Consider the following 20208-nt stretch of genomic DNA (forward strand, 5'->3'; position numbering starts at 1 on the left):
AAATAAAACTGCAAAAATGAAGCCTGATGACTTTTTTCTTTCTTTTTTTTTCTTTTTCAGAAAAGTGCAATATTAATAAATTGTCTTGTTTTGGGGTAATGCAGAAAAGTACAATTGTATTCCACTTTTTTTTATTTTGATGATTTAGGATAGACAGGCTGCACAATTCCATGGCTTGCACAAGTCATTTTGGGCACACATAATATTGATATTCTTACCCTTTGCAAAAGTCTGACTACACACACTTCCACTGTCTTGTATTTTCCACACAGAAAAGATGGATGCACATGACGTTGACCATTCACAACCCAGATGGTGGGCAATGGCAGCTAGTACATACCATCTGGGTTGTGTGGACACAATCAAATCACTGCAAAGCCAAGAAAAGAATCCCAAAGGACTTCCTGTATGGTGGCAGTGAACTCGACTCAGCTCACTTTATTTACAATTGTTGTTTTTGACACATTTGATCACCTGGGAAAAGAAAAAAGGTTCACCTCCGCTGTGCAGTTCTGTGTCTCTCAGCGAAAGCCAGCCGAGATATTTAAGCTTCCCTTGACCCTGAAATGAGTGATACAAAATGGATGGTTGAAATTTTAAACGCCCGTGAGCTGTTTGCAAGTGTGTTGAAATGATTGGTTTGTATTGGAAAATAGTGTGCATTCATATGCTCTCTTCCTTTTGAACTAAACAATAGAAGGACACAATAACAGAGTAAGAAAGCTGCAGGACCTTGAGAGCATCTTCTGAGATGTGTGGAAAAACAAACATGAACCTGAGTGATTTAAGTACAGTCAGTTTATTGAACAGCAAATCGTGACAGGAAACATTAACTTTTTTTTTTTTTCAACCATGGCATCGTAAACAATGCATAGAACATGTCAATCAGAGTACATGAAGATAAACATGGAGATTGGTAGGATTGGGAATTGTTGCTGTTTTGTTTTTTTGTTTGTTTTTTTAAGTGCTATATCATGCACAATTCCTCTCGGAGGAAGTGAACAGTTTGTGAGAAGGGCTCGGACCATAAAAAGGTGGATAAGTTTATTTTTGTTGCTAGTATGTGCCGCTTCTACTTATTGCATATCAGTGAGCTGGCTTTGTGTGCATGTGTAAAGCGATAAATCTTTCGATAAATTATTCACTAAATACATCTTATAATACTATCTAAGTTACATTCTTGTGGTTGATTCATTTAGAATATGTAGGCAATATATTTCTATATTCTGTGGATAACTGCTCATAGTGCACACCATCACATGGGCTTGTGTTGCCTCAACGCAGTAAATAGAAATTCTTCATTTCAAAAGAACTTTAAGACATTTCACATTTGAATCTGTGTGTCAACTCTACACACCCTTTGGAATGGTCAGTTAGCAAAATATGATCCTGTGTGCCTTAGTCCTCCTTTGTGCTTTCTTTATAAAAACACTCAGTCGTCATGTACCCAAGGGCTCCATTTTTGTGATCGGCGTAAGTTCGAATCAAATATTAGTTTGAATCAAATATTTGGCAGAATAAAATAAAAATAATAATAATCCAATACTTGATTAATCTTCAGATTATTTAAAAAAAATATACAATAAATGAAATAATTTCTTTTCTGGGCTCTTAGAAAATAAAGCTAAGAATTGAGTTTTTTTTTGTGCTATTCACTTTGTTTTATGTTGTGCTAATGTTAACACTAAAAAAAAACAATCATCAAAAATGTGCCAATTTTTGCCCAATTTAAACCAATTAAATTCTGATGAAATTTTGCAGAAGAACGCAGGCCAACAGCCAACTTCATTCATGGCCAATCCAAGACACCTCCTCGCCCATCTTGCCAGAGATTTGTCTGCCAAATTAGCAAAGGCTTCCGCACGCTTTTGTGCAGATGTGCCGTCTACAAAAATAGAACCCTTGGTGTGATACGATTCTTCTGCACATGGAGAGAGTGTGACAGACAGAAGCAAAGCGAACCCACTACACATCAGCTACAACACTACACTGTCTGGACACACGCACTCACAGAACCAAATTCACAAGGTCAGCAAAAAAATCATGGCATAAGTAAAGCTTGATGACTTCCACAACAGGGCAGAGATTTAAGAAAATCATTGACAGCACTCAAAACAGACATAATCACAGAAACCGCATACATGAGGTGGAAAGAGAAGCTGGAATGTCGAGGGTAGCTTCATACTCATTTACGATGATGAGCTTACACAAGATTTTTTTTTTTTTCTGGTGGATCAGCCGTTGTAATCATTACGGCCGAAGACGACCTTATGGCTTCCGCTTTAAGACTCCTGACAATTGCCTGTATGTGTTTCATTAACGGCGTGTCCATCGTGGCGCGGCCGTTTAATGGAGGGAGCAGCGTTTAGAAAAGACCGATGTTACATTTACACTTTCAAGTCAGCCGGGCCTCATCCATGGGACTCTTCATTTCAGCGAGGCCAAAGGTCACTCGCCTGCCGCTTATTATAGTTCTATCACCATTACATGATGCGTCATTTGGTCCAAATAGACAATGCTGAGACTCGTGAGACTTATGGAAAGCCCCTCAGCATTTATTCAATACCTTTGATATCCAGCTTAAGGTCCACGTAATAGAACTGACTTCTCCAAGCATGCGAGTTCCTGACTGATTATGCCCATTTACATGTAAGCAAAAATGATGGTTGTTGCATTAATTCATCATAAAAAAAAAAAAATCACCACGTTATGGATAAAGGCAGGAGAGGTAGGTGTGCAAAAAAAAAAAAAGCTATCATGTACAATACATCCTAAAGCATAGACTTCATAGCATCTGCATATGTACAATAGAATCAAGGAGGACACGTCAACAACACGTACAAACATACAGTGCCTCACCATCCATAGAAATGAACACTTGATAAATACTTCTTACTCCCACAGATGAGTACACGTTAAAAAGTTGCATCAGATATATCTACAGTGCAACAATACAGCAAAGTGGGCGCCAGAGAGGAATGTGATTGGATTAAAAAGACGTCAAAGTCACCTTGATCTCCGGTTAGATAAACTGAAGCAAACATTGAGATAAAACCAGGTTGCTTTCCCAGCTTAAAGCAAACAAGCACGTAAACAAAACAAAACATTGGTTTTTCATTTGGGATTTCATGATAAAACTTTGTCATTGGCTCTTTTTGGGCCCTGCCAGTTCATTCAAGTTCGGATACGTTTCATAAGTCAACATCAACTGAACTATTCTGTAAACAATGATTTAAAAAAACTGCCTTGCATGATAAGTGACAGGTACTCGGAAGGATCTTTGTGAGCGGTAGAGTCACTATGAAAGCATTGGAGAGAAATCGGATCTACTTTCAAAAAAAAAAAAAAAAAAAAAAAGAGGTAATGTCGTCGTATGGTTTAAGGGTCGTGGCTTCTCGGGTGTGCTGGTATCACATCAACACATTCCCTGCACTACACTATTTAAATAATGCCAAAGGGAACACATTTTTTTATCTAAGTCAGTCACACATAAGGGACATGAACCTGCGAAGCCATGACGATTGAAAAATTAGTCTTCGTTGCTGTTGTGCTAACGGGACATTTGCTCTCACCACAAGTCTAGATACCTGAGGTCTTATCTGCAGCCCACCCAAGTCGCTCAGGACGCAAAAATTGAGTGTTTCTACTTTTGTGTATGATCTCAGTTTCCAGGGATAGTTTTGATATTTGGCGGTCAAAACAATTCATTAATTTATGTCATTCAACATACATATTTTTTTACAGTGGAATCTTTCATTCATGTAGTGTTCCCTTTATATTTTTCAGCGTTGTGTTTTCAAACACGAGCATTGGGAAATATCCTGAAGAGCCTTTGTTAGTAAAAATCTCCATATGTGTGCTTATCATTAAGGTAATTCAATTTTTTTAGGTGTGGCTAGTCTATTTGATTTGGAGAGAAGCAAATCTGCAGCAACAAAAGGGCAAGCAGTCTACCCCAAAAATGTCAACAATCATAATATAAAACGACATATTGTGTAATTCCAAATTCAGCCTCCTTCAAAACTCAAGCTGACGCTCGCGGCTTGATTTCGGGATTGATATGCGCCGACGGGAGGCAGCTTGGCAGCGAAACGGAGGTTCCCCCCCCCCCCCTGCACGATTCGGACATTCGAGACGATAAATTTGAACTAAAAACGCAGCACGTGATCATTAAAAATACAAACATAAAGGTCAGTAAGAATGAGATGACTCCTCACGCAGGAAAGGCAGAGAAGGATGTGCTTCCTTAGTTGTCCCTTTTGGGCAAGAAGCTGAGAATATACTCGCCCACGCCCAAGAAGTAGACCACCTGGGCGATGCCAAAGAGCGGGGCGATCACCAAGGCTCGACAGTAGGCTCCCTTTAGGAATGCTGACGGCCCCTCGTTACGCAAGATTTTCCTAGAAGGCCCATAACGACAAAGCGTTATACAAGACGGGGTCGTGTCGCGTAAGCGGCGGCGGTAAAGACACAATGAGGTCACCTGATGCAGTCAGTCACTCCGCTGTACGTGTCCTCCGTGCTCCCCCGGTTCAAAGATTGAAGTCTCGTCTTTATGACTGCGAAAGCACAAAAGTCGGGGTCGGAATATCGAAACGACTTACGTCACATCAACAACGCACGTTACTCACCGTCGACCGGGTTGACCGCCACGGCCGCCGTGCTCCCTGCTAAGCAGCCCGATATGAAGGAGACGTAAAAAGGAGCGGGTCCTTCGGCGCCTCGCTTTCCGTAGTTGTTTAGGTTAGCGAAAAGAGGGAAGTAGATGATGGAGAAAGGAACGTCCCTAAGAAGCAGAAGGTGATGTGAAATGCTTTGTTATGTGTAAAGCTTAAAGTTGTTTTACCTGAGCAATGTGGCGCCGAGACCCTTGTATAATCCAGCGATTCCTTTTTCCCTTAGTAATTGTCTGGTGAGCTGCATGGCAGTTGGAGACTTGGCTTCCACCGTGCCCGCTGGCACCGACTCTGGCATCAGCTTCCTCTGAGCCGCTAAGCAGCACAGGGAACAATTAATCAAATGAAGTCATAAGGAAGTGTTAAACAATATTTAAGTTTTCATCCAGTGTTTGACATTTGTTCTCATTAAGGACGCAGGTGAGCAGAAGTCTATCGGAGCTCATTGCGCAAGAGGCTAAAATAATATTAGATACATTTATTATTTAAGAACAAGTTAGTAAATTATTTTTTTCCCAAGATGACGTCTAATGGTGAAGCATAATTTTCTGGGGTTAACATTTTCAATGTATGAAACAAAGATGGTTGTAGTTGTAAGTTCGTCAAAAACCACAAGGCGTCGCTATTTCTCCAATTTACGCATCTACACTAATAAGTGGATTTCTACAGCTTACCAATACGTCCAGCGTCTTGGAGCTGAATTTTCAACATCTCCATAGGAGTAGTGACAATAACCTAAAAATAAAACAAAGTTTACATGTTAAAAGTTTTTTTTATTTCCAAAATGCAATTCCAATCATTGTTATAAACCTGCATGTCCAATTGCGTGCTTTTTGTTCAAATTACACATTCAAGTCAGCTACTGAGAAATTGTCATCCTTTCTCATCCAAACAGGAGTAAGCAGTTAACTGGATTAAGCGTGAGATGGTCATGTTAACAGCGACAATCTTAATCCAAGATTAACTCCATTTAATCTAATCATGTTCGAAGCCTTTGCCCTCATTGACAACGGGCAAGGCCTTTGAATGACTCAGTAGATGTTGCCAAGCAAAACAGAGCTCACATATCACAGCACTTCACATTCCGATCCTGAAGTCAAGCTTCGTGTTCAGCTACATATGGTGCAGACTAATTGTTGCTGCAGGCACAGACAAATGAGGCAAAGATTTGGTGATCTACCGACACTGGCGGCAGCAGTTCCAGATGGAAAACCGCAGGCTGCTATTCAAGCACCACCTCAATTACTCACCTGGCAAGTGCCTGCTCCGCACCCAGCCAGCATCTCTTTGAGCAAAGTGAGCTTTCTGGAGAGAGACAATAAGCAAATCAAAAAAAAGAAGTCATTTTAGGATTTAAGGCACTCAGTCATGCAGCAGTGTGAATGTTAGAAGTCAAGATTTATTTCTGGAGTTTAAAAAGTGATTTTCCACCACCTGTGACTCTTCGTCTGCCATCACCACAGGTCAGACACACACGAGGATAAATAATTGACAAGTTAAGTCAATCATTCATCAGCCTGAATGTATGTCACCACGGAGATGGGGACACGTTATCTCATGAGGGACAAAAAAAAAAAAATGCTAGTTAACTGATTGACTGGTGTCATGTATGCATACGAGTAACTCTATTCTCAAAATTGTAGCTATGCAATGTTAGGCAGCTCAGTAATGATGAAAGGGGCAGAGGGGGCAGCTAAGGTGTCACGTTACATGTTAGTAAACTCGATAATCACTGTGTGACTGAGAAGCAGTCTGGAAGTGTGTTAATCCCTCACCCATCCTTGGAGAGGTGATGCCTGAAGAAGTCATTGGCGGCCAATTTGATGGCTTTCTCTGGTGTGACCAGTGTTAAATTCACGGCCGCTCCTGGCGTGGAACAAGTGGATTGAAGGAATTAATAATAGAATAATAATTCAGTCTCGTATTTAATTGCACTATGACAAATGGAGCAATTATTTTGCAAAATAAATAGGTCATTTAGAATAGGGGTTTTTTTTGTTGCTATTTTTCATTTTATTTTTTACAATAAATTGTTAAATGAAAGAAATGCATTTTAACAAAAGAGTTTGAGGGACTAATGGCAAATAAAATAAATGCTCAATCGCTGGGATAGGTTATCTGACTCAACCAGAACCCAAATGAGGACACGTTCAATGCAAAAAAATGAACAGATGGGATAAGTGATGCTAAATTGCAACTAACCAGAGGTTAGACAGCATTTCAAAATGGATTGCGTTTGACCTCAGAGGATCCACTATAATTATCTTTGGCCGTCAGTGCACTTTATGTCCTTTGACTTGTCTTGCTTTCCTAATCCTTATCTCAGTCTTCCTAAATGTCCAAACTCACCCCTGTACATCCCAAAGTATCCCTCTGAGCGGATGGTCTTGATAAGGCAGTCGGACCTGAAATACAAAAAGAAACAACAACAGACAGATATTATGCAAAAAAGTGCTGATGTCAGCACTTGTGTGTGAGGATAAGACATACATGCTGGTATAAAGGCGAGATCCATTTTGCTGGTTTTGCAAGCGTGTCTTGGCCAAGTCGATGGGAAACACGCAGGTAACTCCAATTAGACCAGCGACACCCCCATTGATCAATTTGGCAGGCAAACTAGTCAAAGAAACAAAAACATGAATAAGCATAAGGAAAACAAGGCCAAAGTGTCGCTATCATGATAGCACAACCTTACCTGATTTGCTTGTCAGCCATTTATATGAAGCCCTGGCTCCTCACTGTCAAGTGGGACTATAAATTCTGAAGGCTGATTTTAAGTCTGCTTTGTCTTTTTGCACTCGTAGGTCAAGTTGGGGGATATCTGAAACAAAATGTAGAGATTTCAATGAAATACCAGCAGGTTTAAAATACAGGTGGGCATATGGGGAAACAAATCCAGTAAAATAATAATAATAATAATAATAATTATATATATATATATATATATATATATATATATATATATATATATATATATATATATATATATATATATATATATATATATATATACATACACACACACACACACACACACACACACACACACACACACACACACACACACACACACACACACACACACACCTACCCAAAGGTCAATCATCTAGCCTGCTCTGAATATTAGAATGGTGGTTTTAATCCTGGTCTAAACTGACTAAATAAATGAACTTGTCAAAAACAAGAAAAAGAGCACGTCATTAGTCACATATGTTGCCATGTTAAAGATAATTGTGTCCTGTAAATCTTTCCCACATGACCTTGGCTGTGTTATTGCAGTTGTTTAATGAATCTTTTTTAGCCCTCACATTAAATAGGCCAGATGTTGTCAAGCTGTTCCCTATTTTTGAAACTGTTCTTCACTGATGCTTCCTCTCTCCTGCTCCCCCCACCCCCCGCTTCCACCAATCACCTCTGCAAGAGCCCAAAGCCCGCCTCCTCCTAGTAATGCGCCTCTCAGTCAGTCACGAGTCACGACTGAGCTTTTCCAAATCGCAACCCTGCTGAGCGATGTTTCTGTTTGCGTCCACCCTACATTAGCAAATATCATTAGGCTCGACACGTGGACAGATTGCACAATGAGAAAGGATGTTTCCATTGCAAAAAAAGATGGGGGAAACTGTGGTCTAGTGTGTTATGTTTGGATAGCTTGAAACAACCACAGGGCTCCTCCACAAGTGGAGAAAGAACTATGTGTGTTTGTAGAGTTGGAGGTCAGATGAGGTCAGGAAACTGCCTCAGGCAACTTTTCACAAGGTCTTTTTACTCCAACTAAACAAAAATAATTTGGAGACCTTATAGTTTTGTTCCACTACGTACATTCACGTTTTAAGAACTAATACGTACAGCAAACTTTCCTCTTACTTACCTTTTTGAGGCCAATAGCAAAAGCAAGTAGTCATATGTTTATTTTTCACAGACATGAACTTGAACCAGACAAGCCCAGTGGCATTGTTTACCAAACAATTATTTGTTTTGGGAAAATAAACATGACACAAGTGAGAAAGCATATTTTAAATATATATTTGCTTTCAATTTGTAATTTGTGAAAAGTATATTGGCTTGCTGATTTTTATACTTATTTTTTTATACTTGATCTTAATTGTATTGTGACATAACTAACAGTTGTTTGGTAATGATAGAAACAAAACATTTTTTGTGTGATGCAAAAATACAATCACACCATCTACAACCACCATCATGCACAAATATGACGTGAAATGAATGTTTGTTGAATGTCTGCTCTTCAAATGAATACTAACTAGCGTAACCGCACTCATCCATGTTGTTCTCACTTTAGCAGGCTTTACATAAACTGTACTTGATATTTCTGAGTATAACTGCTTTGTACACACTGCTGTGAGTCACCCAAAAAACTGGCATAACCCTTTTTTTTTTTTTTTTTTAGCCATGCCCGCAGCTAAACCTGTCCAATGTAGTCCATCAGCGCACTAGACTATGCTGTCGCATCAGCACGTTAGTTATTTGACCTCCAGTCTTTTTGCCTGGCTTTGCCGTCACGACAAACAGAGTCTGTGTGAATGAGACAAGGGGCCTCAGTGTGCAGCGTCTGCAAAGTGCCATCACTAGCCAACCAAATACCAAGAAGAATTCCTTTTGGAAACAAACTCAGGCTAGAATTACTTCCCACTCCACAGAATGTTCCAGTCTACCAGTTTAGTTGCACAACGGCCAGGTAGGCGATAAAATAAAACAATAATCTGGTGTGTGGAAGTATCCACCTACTTGTATGCTACTGCCACCTGTAGGACTGGAGTGGAACTGTATTATCCTGCACATAATCATTTTCCAGTCAATTAGCATTATAGGAATGTTATGGCTTGATGGAAATCATGTAAGGAGTTAAACCTTGACACCAACATAAATATATTAAGGTTGATGAGTAAACAATTAGTCAAAGTGATCGTGAACGTAGTCTCTGCTACAGAACCTTGAACTCGGGCACTTTAAGCGCCCATTGGACACGTTCAATAAAACCGGTGAGTGTGCCCACTGAGTCTGGCAGATAACAGCTCGGGCTGTGACCCTTGTTCATCATTTCAACAATGAGCCCATAAATAATGCTTCGCTCAACAACGGTAGTGCCAGGAAGCAAGACAAAAAACTAAATGTAATAACCCAACTTGGTCAAAATACACGGGTGGTCATTTCGATGCGTCATTTACATGCTTGAAAATTAAATGCTATGTCATGTTCATTGCCAATTACTTTAAAAATGTTGAAATGACATATTTACTGCAATGTAGCATAGATTTGCAAATTCATTGAGACAACTGAAAAGAACATTAGTATGCACATTTAGAAATGTGCAGGACGCAAGGGCGGCGCAGATAAGACAAGTAAAAAGTGATGACACAGCACTAACGCTTGATTCGATCAGCTATAAAGCGTGCACAGTAGTGCTCTCACTAAAAAGACACACAGTAGTAGCTTTCAAATCTGGAGCCAGAATTACTTCAAGTTAATTTACAAGGCAAATTCTTTCCACTCATTCAAATCGGCGTACCTCGTGCGTCACACCTCCTTGGCTGCTTTCTCAGTCCTTGTGTGACAAATACTAGAATAGGACCCTCACTCATTGACAGTGTCACTTCGTGAATCATTACAGGAAGTGGCCCTGCACTGAGGTCGTCATGTGAGTGTGCCTCGACGCAAAAGCAGGAAAAAAAAAAAAAAAAGTGTAGAATGGGTGCTTATCAACAATGACAATAATCAAAATATGAATCTTTTTAGATATTTTTGTGATTGTTACTTTGTGATAACTTCATAATGTCCTCAATCACATCTTGGGGACTTGATGTTGCTCATTAACAATTATAGTAGAATCTCACACAAGACTTTGAGCTGTCATGAGCACACATCTCGTGAGAGTTCAGAACATCAAGCCATTAACTGAAATGTTTCGCTTTTTCTTTGGCTTTTTGCAGTCAAGCAAAACATCCAATTTTTGCCAATTATTTTCGCTGTTGTAAAATTAAACAAACACATTTTTAAATTAACTGACCAATTCATCTGTGATTGGAAATTTATTTCGTCAAATATCTGAATCTGATTAAAAAAAGCGATATGGGCTAGGTCCAACTTCCTCGCGTGATGGTCCTGCAGTATATTGCTAATGCACAGATTAACTTTAGCTAAAAACCATTAGCTTCTGAAAAGTGACACATACTTGATGGGTTGGTGTTCTTTTCATTCTATGTGTTTTTTCTGGTTGTTGACGTTTTAGTCGTAGGCGTACATTTTACAGCTCTCATTTAGCATTTATTTATTACGCTTGTTTTTTTGTGTCGGTTTTTAAAACCCCATCTATTTTGGGATAGTTCTGCAGAAACAAGGGATGAACTATGCGTTGTCACGGCTAAATCTGATTACTATTCCCGCTTGCCTCCAGCATGAGGATTATAAACCGACTCATTGCAATCTCCCTCTTCGTGCAAGTGAGTCGTGAGCTAGCTACAGCGAGTGTTTTTCTGCACAAGTGCCATGTACTTGTTTGAGCCCACTGCAATGATTGAGAAATAACACCTTCATGGCAGCCTCTCCTGACAGCATACATAGTAGTGTCCCTTGTGACCCATGGATTTGCCTGCCTCTCTGCTTCCCTTCCCAACAGCATGGATATGAAATAACAAAAGCTTTGTAAATGAGCCTGCCTGAGGAACACACACACACACAAAAAAAACACAATAAGCACCATTGAAGCATCTGATTTCACTTTGACAGTAAAAACCCAGAATGACCTCAATGACTTTCACACGGTAAGAGAAGAACAGCAAGCCACTGAAAACACATACTTGTCCGAGTGACATTCAAAGTCCTTCCCTGGAGGATCTGAGGTTGTTGCGTACAGATTAAATAGAGGGAAAAACATGCAACGAAGGACAAAAGGTGCATGAGACTTCATATCAGGATGTACAGGATGCCACCCTACACCAAGAATGGTCTGGCTCATCAATAATTTCATGGCTGCAGAAATGTTTTCCTGGGCCGGCGAGACTCATATAAGCCATAAGCCAAGACTGGTGGTGAGGCTACTAAAACCGACAATTATTAAATCCCTCGCATTCTCATGACCTCTTTACTCAGCAGTCAATTTAGCTGATTCTTCATCAATGGTGTAGTTAAGAGTACAGTCAGCAAAATCAGCGACAATGACCTATTAATGACAATATGACAGCATCAATGAGAGAGGAGAAGATCCACTACAAGCAAGCTCCCTTCCCCGCACACATGAACCGCGTCTGGTGCGGTGCGGAAGCCGGCATAACGACCTCGGTGCTTCTGTACAGATCTTAAGGAAATTATATATTTCAAATGCATTCAGCACAAAGCGGACAGAAACACCTGACCGATGCATATGTGGAATATGTGATAATAACGCATCAGAATCGTTCCGATATAGGTTTTGCCTCCTCATCACGCAGCTTTTTAAATGACATGCCATATAACGGGGGAGGTTGCGTCGCTTCCTATTACAAACGAAAGGCTCGCCGGTTCTCGCGAAGCTTAGCTAGCGCGCTCACGTCTGCACATTTTCTATGCATTTGACAGTCGCGTCAATTTTTTGGGGGAAATGCATTAAGCATGCACGTCGATTTGAAATCTCGTTAGATATTTGTGCGCTTCAAACAGCCGCCACGTACGCACCCAAAAAAAATAAAACAGCGTTTAAATACATACCACAAATATCTCCTCCCGTTAACCCGTCTTTCTCCGGTGCAGATGATCAAAATCAAAACCTTACACAATGTGAATGTTTTAGGCTGACGGAGCGATTAAGCACCGGGATCCGAGGAAGAGGAGGTGGGAGTAAGGTGGGGATGGAAGGTTGGACGTTCGAAGGTAAGGGGAGGGGGAAGCTGATAGTGGATGGAGGATGACTTGAATAAAAAAAAAAAAAGTGGATATAAAGAGGGGCCCTCTAGTGGTTTTATAGTGGAACTACACGCGTTTTGTAAGTGAATAATAAGAAAAAGGTGTAGGGGCTGGGGGATGGGAATAGAGTGACCTTGAAAAGCAGTACAGGAAGCCATGTTAAATACTTCAATAAATATGTAGTCTTGTAACTCGTCTTTGTCATTAAATAAGCTAAATAAAACCACATGGTGGCCAGCAGAGAAATGTGGATGGGACTCTCATGGGGGTGTTCCCTGAACACTACTAGGTTAATTATTATGTAATTAATGGGAGGCAACGTCAGCCCAGGATGTAACATTTAATAAATATTCTCATAGCAGTTGGTTCTATTCACACAATAAAAAGGATAGAAATTCATGATTTCTAAATAAGCATTCTGTTGCATGACCAACAGAGAGCTAAAGTGATTTTTGTGACAAGTAAAACATTTTGTGAACTTTCTGAGTCAAAAGTGAGTGAAAGCTCAGCAACATTTAGTGGTTGCTCAGCCACCTAGCGGTAATTTCATCAGATTGAAACCAAGAGATTCCAAATTCAAAGGTTGATCATTGTTGGCACGTTAGATAAAACAAATCCAATGTAGTGCATAGTCTGGTTGTGTAAAATAGGACAAATAAACAGAAAAGCCACCTGCACCCAGTGAGAACTTCTCTACTGCTGGCTTTCACAGAGGGGACTGCTCGATCCCCGCCTCCAGTCCCACTCTCCTCAGTGACTCGTTGTACTTTTGCTTTCCCAGACTGACTATGTCTTCGAGCTCATCTGCAAGGTCTCTCCTGCCACTCTCAATCATGGCCGCCGTTAATCGGGACACCGCCCCGGGCCCGGCGCTTTTCTGTCCTTGGGCCCAGTGAAAGAGCATGTCCAGCACCAGAGCTCCAAGATTGTCCCTGGTGAGAAGAGCAGAATGTCACACGTATATTTTACCTCACTCGTTAATGAACCTCCATACTACAGTGTGTGTGATGAAAACATTGGAAAGTGCTTTGGGCAAAATTATATTGGAACACTGTGACATTAAGGCACCACATTTATCATTTTATGACCATAATTTACAGCATGTGAACTATTTTGTAAATATTGATTATACTAATGACCAAGTATACACCAGGAAAGCAAATACATCCTATAGAACTATAAAAAAAAATTCACCTGTCTCATAAAAGGCATCTTAAATCCATCTATTATGAAAATAACATGAACCAGAATGAAAGCCCTGACATTAGAGATGTTAGCTTTGCTTGTACGCCTGCAGGATGTGTCATACGAGCATGAGGAGCACGCAGGGGGTGGTGGGGGGGAGATGAGCATCAGACTGTGTGTGTAATCTCCTGCAATGTCCCAGATGGCTTAATAGCAGCGAACAGCGCAGATTAAAACGATCAAAATTCTCCACCATTTCTCTCCCACTGCAGTCATCTCACTCAATATCTTGCTTTCGTTTAGCTGCACTAACACAGAAACAAAAATCACCGTTATACTATTTTACGTTTATTCTGCTTTTAAAAATGTCTATTTTAATATGACTCCATGTTTTTAAACATTAAGGGGCTCAGTTAAACCGTAAATTCATTTGAACTCATTATTTGAGAGGATGATCTGCATCAATATTAGTGTATATTTTGTATTTCTTTTCCTTTTACAAATGAAACAAACACAAATGAAGGAGCCATAGAAAGCAAATCAGTCAAATAAATCCATATTTCTATTTCCAATATGGTCGGATTGACATTTGTTTGTTTGCCAATACAAACCTGTATTTATATTGAATGCGGTCTAACTCCTGATAACTTAAACCGAGATTGATGCCAATAATGCGCCAATCCTGTCCAATCTGGAGTGAGATGGACAGCAGATTGGCTTCTGTCAGGTAGCCACTCTCGGGGTCTCCGAGATTCAAAGGAGGAAGCTGGAATTCTTCAGTTATGTATTTGTTGTCGGCACCTAGCGCCTGGCAAAAAAGTAGAAAGGCACGTGAAATTGTGTGTGGAGGAAAAAAAAATGTGTCAACTGAAAACAGGTTTGCAACTGACAGGAAGTCTTAGCGGTAAAGTTGCAAGCCATTGGCTGTCACGTCCTTTCCTCTTGCTCGCTACTTCTTCTGGCAAACCACTGGGAATCTCGCCTCTATAAAAAGAAACCTGTGGAATAGGAGTCACTGTCAGGATGATGTTACTTGGAATAGTATCTTCTAACACCATGAACAATAAATGAATCTTAAAATGGAAGGTGGGCATTTATCCTGTAATTGACTTATGATAGAAAAAATACATTTATCAAAAGACCTTTTGGGATTGGAAATTGCCTTTTATAAACATTCATACGTTGTACATTTTCAGCCACTGTGGTCATTGAGAAAAATGCCATACTTCTCCTCTCACTGGACCCTGGAGGCCCTTTGCAGGAGAGATGTAAACTTCCTTCAAATTCTTCAGACTGGAGTAAAACACAAAACACAGTCTTCCCTCGACACAGTCTGGTCTGTCTGGTGAGAGCAGGAAACCAACCAAATCTGAGCTGCCAAAATATTGACTTGTGAATAAAATACGACTTCTGACCTGTGCAGATATCTAAACCTCGTTCAAAGCCGGCAAAGAACTGCTCTCCTTCCAGAAGGTCACACAGGTCTGAAGGCTGGGGTCCATAGTACTGTTCTGACAGTGACTGCACTCTGTCTTCCACCTGTGAAGAAAGGAACCAACCAACATGAGTTTTCTTCCCACGGGCCATTCCGAGTCACAGGGAACATTAGCAAAACGGCAGCGGCGTTTTCATTTTACTGCCATCTAAACACCAAACAACCCACCTTGTTAGCTGGTAAACACTGCAGCAGGACTTGTGAAGGATCCATTTTCCGCTGGAGAGCCATGAACTGGACTTTAAACTGCTTTAGCCTTTGGTAAACCTTTCTTGCCATGTCACCAACACAACTCTGAGTCTTGTACCACAGCCAGTACCTGTGATCATAAACAGAAGTTGTCACTCTAAAATGTTCAATATGTCCAGCTTTCATGAGATACTTACCAGGAAAAATGTGACGTGTAGAAAATGGCGTACAACTGCGTAAACTCGAGGGACACTTGTGATGTAATGTCTGTCCAGGTTTGGCCAGTGTCGTCTCCGCGCAGCAGATGCAAACGCCATTTGTCAACTGTGTGACCTGGAGACAAACCCAACATCAATATGAAAAAGAAATAGTCAACGTAATAAATAATTGAAAGAAAACGAGCACATAGACCTTTTTTTAAATCATGCCTAGAAATTATACATAAAATAAGAAATAAAACGTGATCGCACCTGTGACCCCCGGCGGCAGTGGAACTTGAACTTTGACTGGCAGCAGGAAATGCACGCTGGGAGTTTGTGAGAGGCAGAGGAGAGGGCTGACACTAGCTTGTGGATCACCGCACAACACCTGTACTTCTGACACTGACACCTGCAGCACCTACGCCGGCGGAAATGAATCAGTGTTTGACTTTTCCCAGTATATAATACACAATCAATGACTACCTGTAAAGTTATCGTGCAGTTTTGACTGATGGAGTCTGGGGGGAAGTTGATCTTGACTCCAGGGTCAACACTGGACACTAACAGAGCTCCTGCTGAGGAAAGTGAGCAGCTGTCCGTCACTGGACGGGCTATCACGATGAACCAGGAAAACTGGCTCACGGAACAGCAGGCCAGCTACACAAACACAAAACAAATTTATTATAACATTATTTGTTTTAAACATCATGGTTAGTAGAGTATGTGATATTGATTTACCCTGACTGGACGCTTCAAGGAGTGAATGCTGTGTCTTTCACTTCCTTTTCTGAGAGAAGTAGGCAAAGTGTTCCATGAGGTTCCGTCATACTTGCGCACCACCACCTCCTTCCCTTTTTTGCGGTGATGTGGAATGCACACCTGGACTGGCTGCAAGGAAAGTTGAGTCTCGACATATAGAATATTTTGGATTAAACGCAACGCATTTCAAAGTGCAGCACCTTAAGAAATGAAACGCCATGAGGACGAAGTTCCAGTGGACAACTGAGGAGAATGTCATGCTCCCCCAGCAACACCCATTTTCGCTGTGGTCTTCTCTCTGCCCACTCCAGAGTTGTCGGCGACTGCAGGCACCCCGGGGGGAACAGCAGCTGCGTCCCCCCTGGGAGAAACACATGACATCCAGAAGACGTGACAGTAAAACTGTCAAAGGAGCGAAATTGCGTTTATTGTCGTATGTTGGGAGAAATGGAAAAAAAAGATAAAATTAGAAAATGTTTACCTGTGCTGGTTGAATAGTAGATGCAACTCAGGAATGTTTGGTTGTGCTTCATCTGGTGAGAAGACAGTTTGAGATGGGAGTGAGTAATTAACCATTATTAAAATTAATTGATTAATCGAAAACAATACTTTAATAATCGAGTTATGGTTTACAGCCATTTTTTTTTTTTATCTAAAATTCTCAAAATCCTCTCAGGTTAGCCTCTCATTGGTGAGTCTTAATTCATTTTTTAAGTCATTCGTGAAAACAGACATTTTTTTGTGTTTAATCAACAAGACATTTGTGAACATCTACTTTTAATTCGGAAACCAATAACTGCACTAGAAACTTGGTGAGTATAAGATTAATTCCTCTTGTATGACATTAAATTGTTTTGTTTTTATCACTAAACAATACCAAATAAATAACAATATTTGGTTAGTACGAAATAGTAAATGGTAAAAAAAAAATGTTTTACACTTGAATGGAAAATCTAATTGCATCCGATGATTTGATTAATCGATAGCCTAATCGATTCTTAAAGTATTTGATCGTGACAGCCCTAATACACCAAATGTAAATAAAGCATCTTCTGACCATACAATAAATTGAAGGACAACTGAAGAACCCGCTCTTTTTGCCTGCTCACCAGTTACAGGGGGAAGAGGTGGAGGTGTTGGCAGTCGCCCCAAAAGATTATCTCGAACATCCATTTTCAGCAACGGCAAATCATTCAGGCAAGGCGGTAAGAAGCGGAGGTCATTGCTAAAGATGACAAGCTCCCTCAGGGAACGGAGCGAGCCTGGGCACAGCCAAGAACAAGCGATTTCATTTGGTCACCCTTTTCATTTGCCTCACATGAATCGAACACACCAATTCATTACACTCATACCCATCGTGTCCGGTAGCCTCTTCAGCTTGTTGTGAGAAAGTTCAAACTTAACAAGCTCTCCCAAAGAACCAATTTCATTTGGCAGCTCCTCGAGGAGGTTATCTGAAACGTCCAGTGTCTGTAGCTCTTTCAGCCGGCCTAAACTCGCAGGCAGGGAAACCAGCTTGTTTCCAATGAGGGACAAATAGGTGAGGCTGGACAGCTGGCCAATATCAGGGGAAAGCTCCGAAAAGCAGTTGTGACCCAGGAGCAAGGCGGACAACGCAGGTAAACTGAGAAGACATGATGGGAGGATAGAGAGCTGATTGAAGGAGAGATCCACGTGCACCAGGAGGGAGAGTGAGACAAGGGATGTGGGCAAAGTGGTGAGGAGGCCAGGCAAAGGAATTCCTTGTGCGTCATAAAAGCAGTGCCCTTAAAAGAGAGAAAACAAAACACAATTTCCATGAGGTCAATTGTTTTGAAATTATCATTTGAAAGTAAACCAGCGTAATGACTTTGTGCTCAACTGAGAAATAATGGTCATTTGTTGACTTTATATGTAAAACTTGTGAATCTGAAATCTCTGCAGTAACTGTTATAAATACAAATATAGATGTGAGCTGCAGTTATTATTTTTGTCTACTTGAGGTCATCGTCCCTTGTTTTTACCGTGGCCTCGAATGTGTGACAAATATACTTGAAGTACCTCGTATGGCAAGTGAACGTAGTCCTGTCAAATGTGGAAGGACATTCAGGGCACCATCCAGTGCACTTTTATCCTCAGAACCAAGTCGCAGGTAACGAAGCCTCCTGAGGTCTTCTGGAATGGAACCCCATAGCAGCGGCAGTGCAGCTGCTCCCCCCAGGTAGACATCCAGGGTCAACCTGGTATCAGTTAAAACAGCTGAGAGCTCCACAGAGGGTGGTAAGGGTGGTGTGAGACACAACATAGAGGAGGACGATGATGACGAAAGGCTGGAGATGGAAGGATTGCAGGTGTCCATGAAGCAGGAGGCTGATGCAGAGTCTGCATCATTTTGCACTCCGGGTGTCCTCTCCGACTCCAGCTCCTCATTGCACATCCGTTGCAATTCCTTCCCTAAAATCTCCAAACAGTCTGCTTCTCCACATCGGGACATAGGTGTCACCGCAACATGCTCATCTTCAGCTTTATCTCCATCCTCATCGTTGGTTTTCTCTTCCTCGCTGCTTTTTTCCATTAAGTAGAGTTGAGTGAGCAAAAGTCAAGTGATGTGGCCGCGTTTTCTTATCTGCTTCATATACGTGTACGTGGACCACGTCCAGACATGTTTAGTGTCAGTAAAGAAGCGAACAAGAGATAAAATACTGAGAAAATATATGATACTTAAGATAAGCGAATGGTAGCTATAGCTTGTACTCACCATACAGTATACTGTACTGTAAACGTGAACTTTAGCCGTGAGTCTATGAGTTATGTTGAACCATGGTGGTCTTTTAATATCGCGATTTGTTTTGCAATATAGGGTGTTGTTATCTTATTATTGTTTTCATAAATTTCCCTAATTTGAAGAAAGATTCTTCTCTGAAACGATTTGAACTTCCTTAAATTCAACTGGGTCCGAAAGTGAAACGTCCTACGTCACTTCAAACTTTGCTCGTTTTGTACACAGTCGAGTGGCGGTACAAGATTACAACGTGGATTTTCAATTCAAAAGTGACAATCTCCGCCCCTCTGGCTCTTGTGGATTTAAAACGAACGTCTCTTGGTGGGTGCCGCGAAGGTTTCAACCGAAGGCGGGATTAAGTAGTACAAGGGCAACTACGTACTGACGCTGGGTATATTGTTATCAGCCAGTCGGGGGCGCTGTTTACTACCCCCTTGCATATTGTATACGTAAAAGTACTGTATCGTAAGCCATGAAACTGATAAAATAGTAGTTGGATAGAGACGGACGCTATATAATCACAAAATGTTCAAATGCAAATTTTCATAAAACTTCATGTAATATAGAATGGATAAAAACAATGGTGAAAATGTGGATGTTTTTGTCAAATATATTCTTGTTTTGACTGTCTACAATCAATGCGCATTTTTTGACTATCTTCTGAAGTAGTTGCACAAGAGAATATCCTCTCTGAGGAATCATGTTGTCACTACAATCACTGCTCAAAAACATTCTGAAAGGAACATCTCAGAAAAACATCATTCAAAACAACCATTTATACTTAGATGACATTCTCCAAGAATGCATGGGATTCTGAATTTCGACACTACTTGTTGTGAAACAGGCTTTCCCAGTGACTTTGTGACCAATTCAAGGGGTCACGGTCCTATTTGTACATGTTCCTATAATATGTTTTCCAGCACGGGATATCATCGTTGCCATGACAACAAAGTCAAAAATGAATAATACCCACAAATGTAAAAAATACACCTAGATTATAGGTCATAGAATGTTGTTATTTGTATTGTACAATCAGGGTGAGAGATC

The 20208-nt window shown here is 40.8% G+C and overlaps 3 protein-coding genes across 8 annotated transcripts in view; all 3 read right to left on the reverse strand.

Moving 5' to 3' along the window:
• The window catches only part of syt7a (synaptotagmin VIIa), a 61364-nt gene extending 61022 nt beyond the window's left edge, over nt 1-342 (reverse strand). For all 5 annotated transcript variants that reach the window (XM_085914798.1, XM_085914799.1, XM_085914802.1 and 2 more), the window contains exon 1: nt 219-342. The gene's annotated coding sequence lies outside the window, so the exon portion shown is untranslated. The remainder of the gene's footprint in view (nt 1-218) is intronic.
• Nucleotides 343-783: 441 nt separating this feature from the next.
• On the reverse strand, nt 784-12762 carry slc25a22a (solute carrier family 25 member 22a). The gene is made up of 11 exons (XM_085914773.1): nt 12378-12762; nt 7372-7497; nt 7167-7292; nt 7026-7081; nt 6452-6542; nt 5927-5981; nt 5351-5411; nt 4847-4991; nt 4632-4786; nt 4484-4559; nt 784-4400 (listed from the first exon to the last, which is right to left on the reverse strand). The coding sequence occupies exons 2-11, from the start codon at nt 7389-7391 to the stop codon at nt 4247-4249; spliced, it is 939 nt and encodes a 312-aa protein (XP_085770899.1). The 5' UTR covers nt 7392-7497; nt 12378-12762; the 3' UTR covers nt 784-4246.
• pidd1 (p53-induced death domain protein 1) lies at nt 7402-19323 on the reverse strand. 2 transcript variants are annotated; one of them, XM_085914772.1, is made up of 16 exons: nt 18441-19323; nt 17753-18166; nt 17510-17662; nt 16882-16933; nt 16601-16802; nt 16380-16529; nt 16125-16298; nt 15912-16059; nt 15639-15774; nt 15421-15571; nt 15173-15296; nt 14984-15099; nt 14648-14755; nt 14369-14565; nt 13245-13504; nt 7402-7497 (listed from the first exon to the last, which is right to left on the reverse strand). In XM_085914772.1, the coding sequence occupies exons 1-15, from the start codon at nt 18952-18954 to the stop codon at nt 13279-13281; spliced, it is 2865 nt and encodes a 954-aa protein (XP_085770898.1). In that variant the 5' UTR covers nt 18955-19323; the 3' UTR covers nt 7402-7497; nt 13245-13278. The 2 variants fall into 2 exon arrangements, with proteins under 2 accessions (XP_085770898.1, XP_085770897.1); XM_085914771.1 differs by lacking the exon at nt 7402-7497 and having other exon boundaries at nt 12816-13504.
• Between the last annotated feature and the right edge of the window lie 885 nt (nt 19324-20208).

This window comes from Syngnathus leptorhynchus, chromosome 6, assembly GCF_054491065.1.
Source record: "Syngnathus leptorhynchus isolate UIUO chromosome 6, UIUO_Slep, whole genome shotgun sequence".
In the NCBI taxonomy this organism is placed as follows: Eukaryota; Metazoa; Chordata; class Actinopteri; order Syngnathiformes; family Syngnathidae; genus Syngnathus; species Syngnathus leptorhynchus.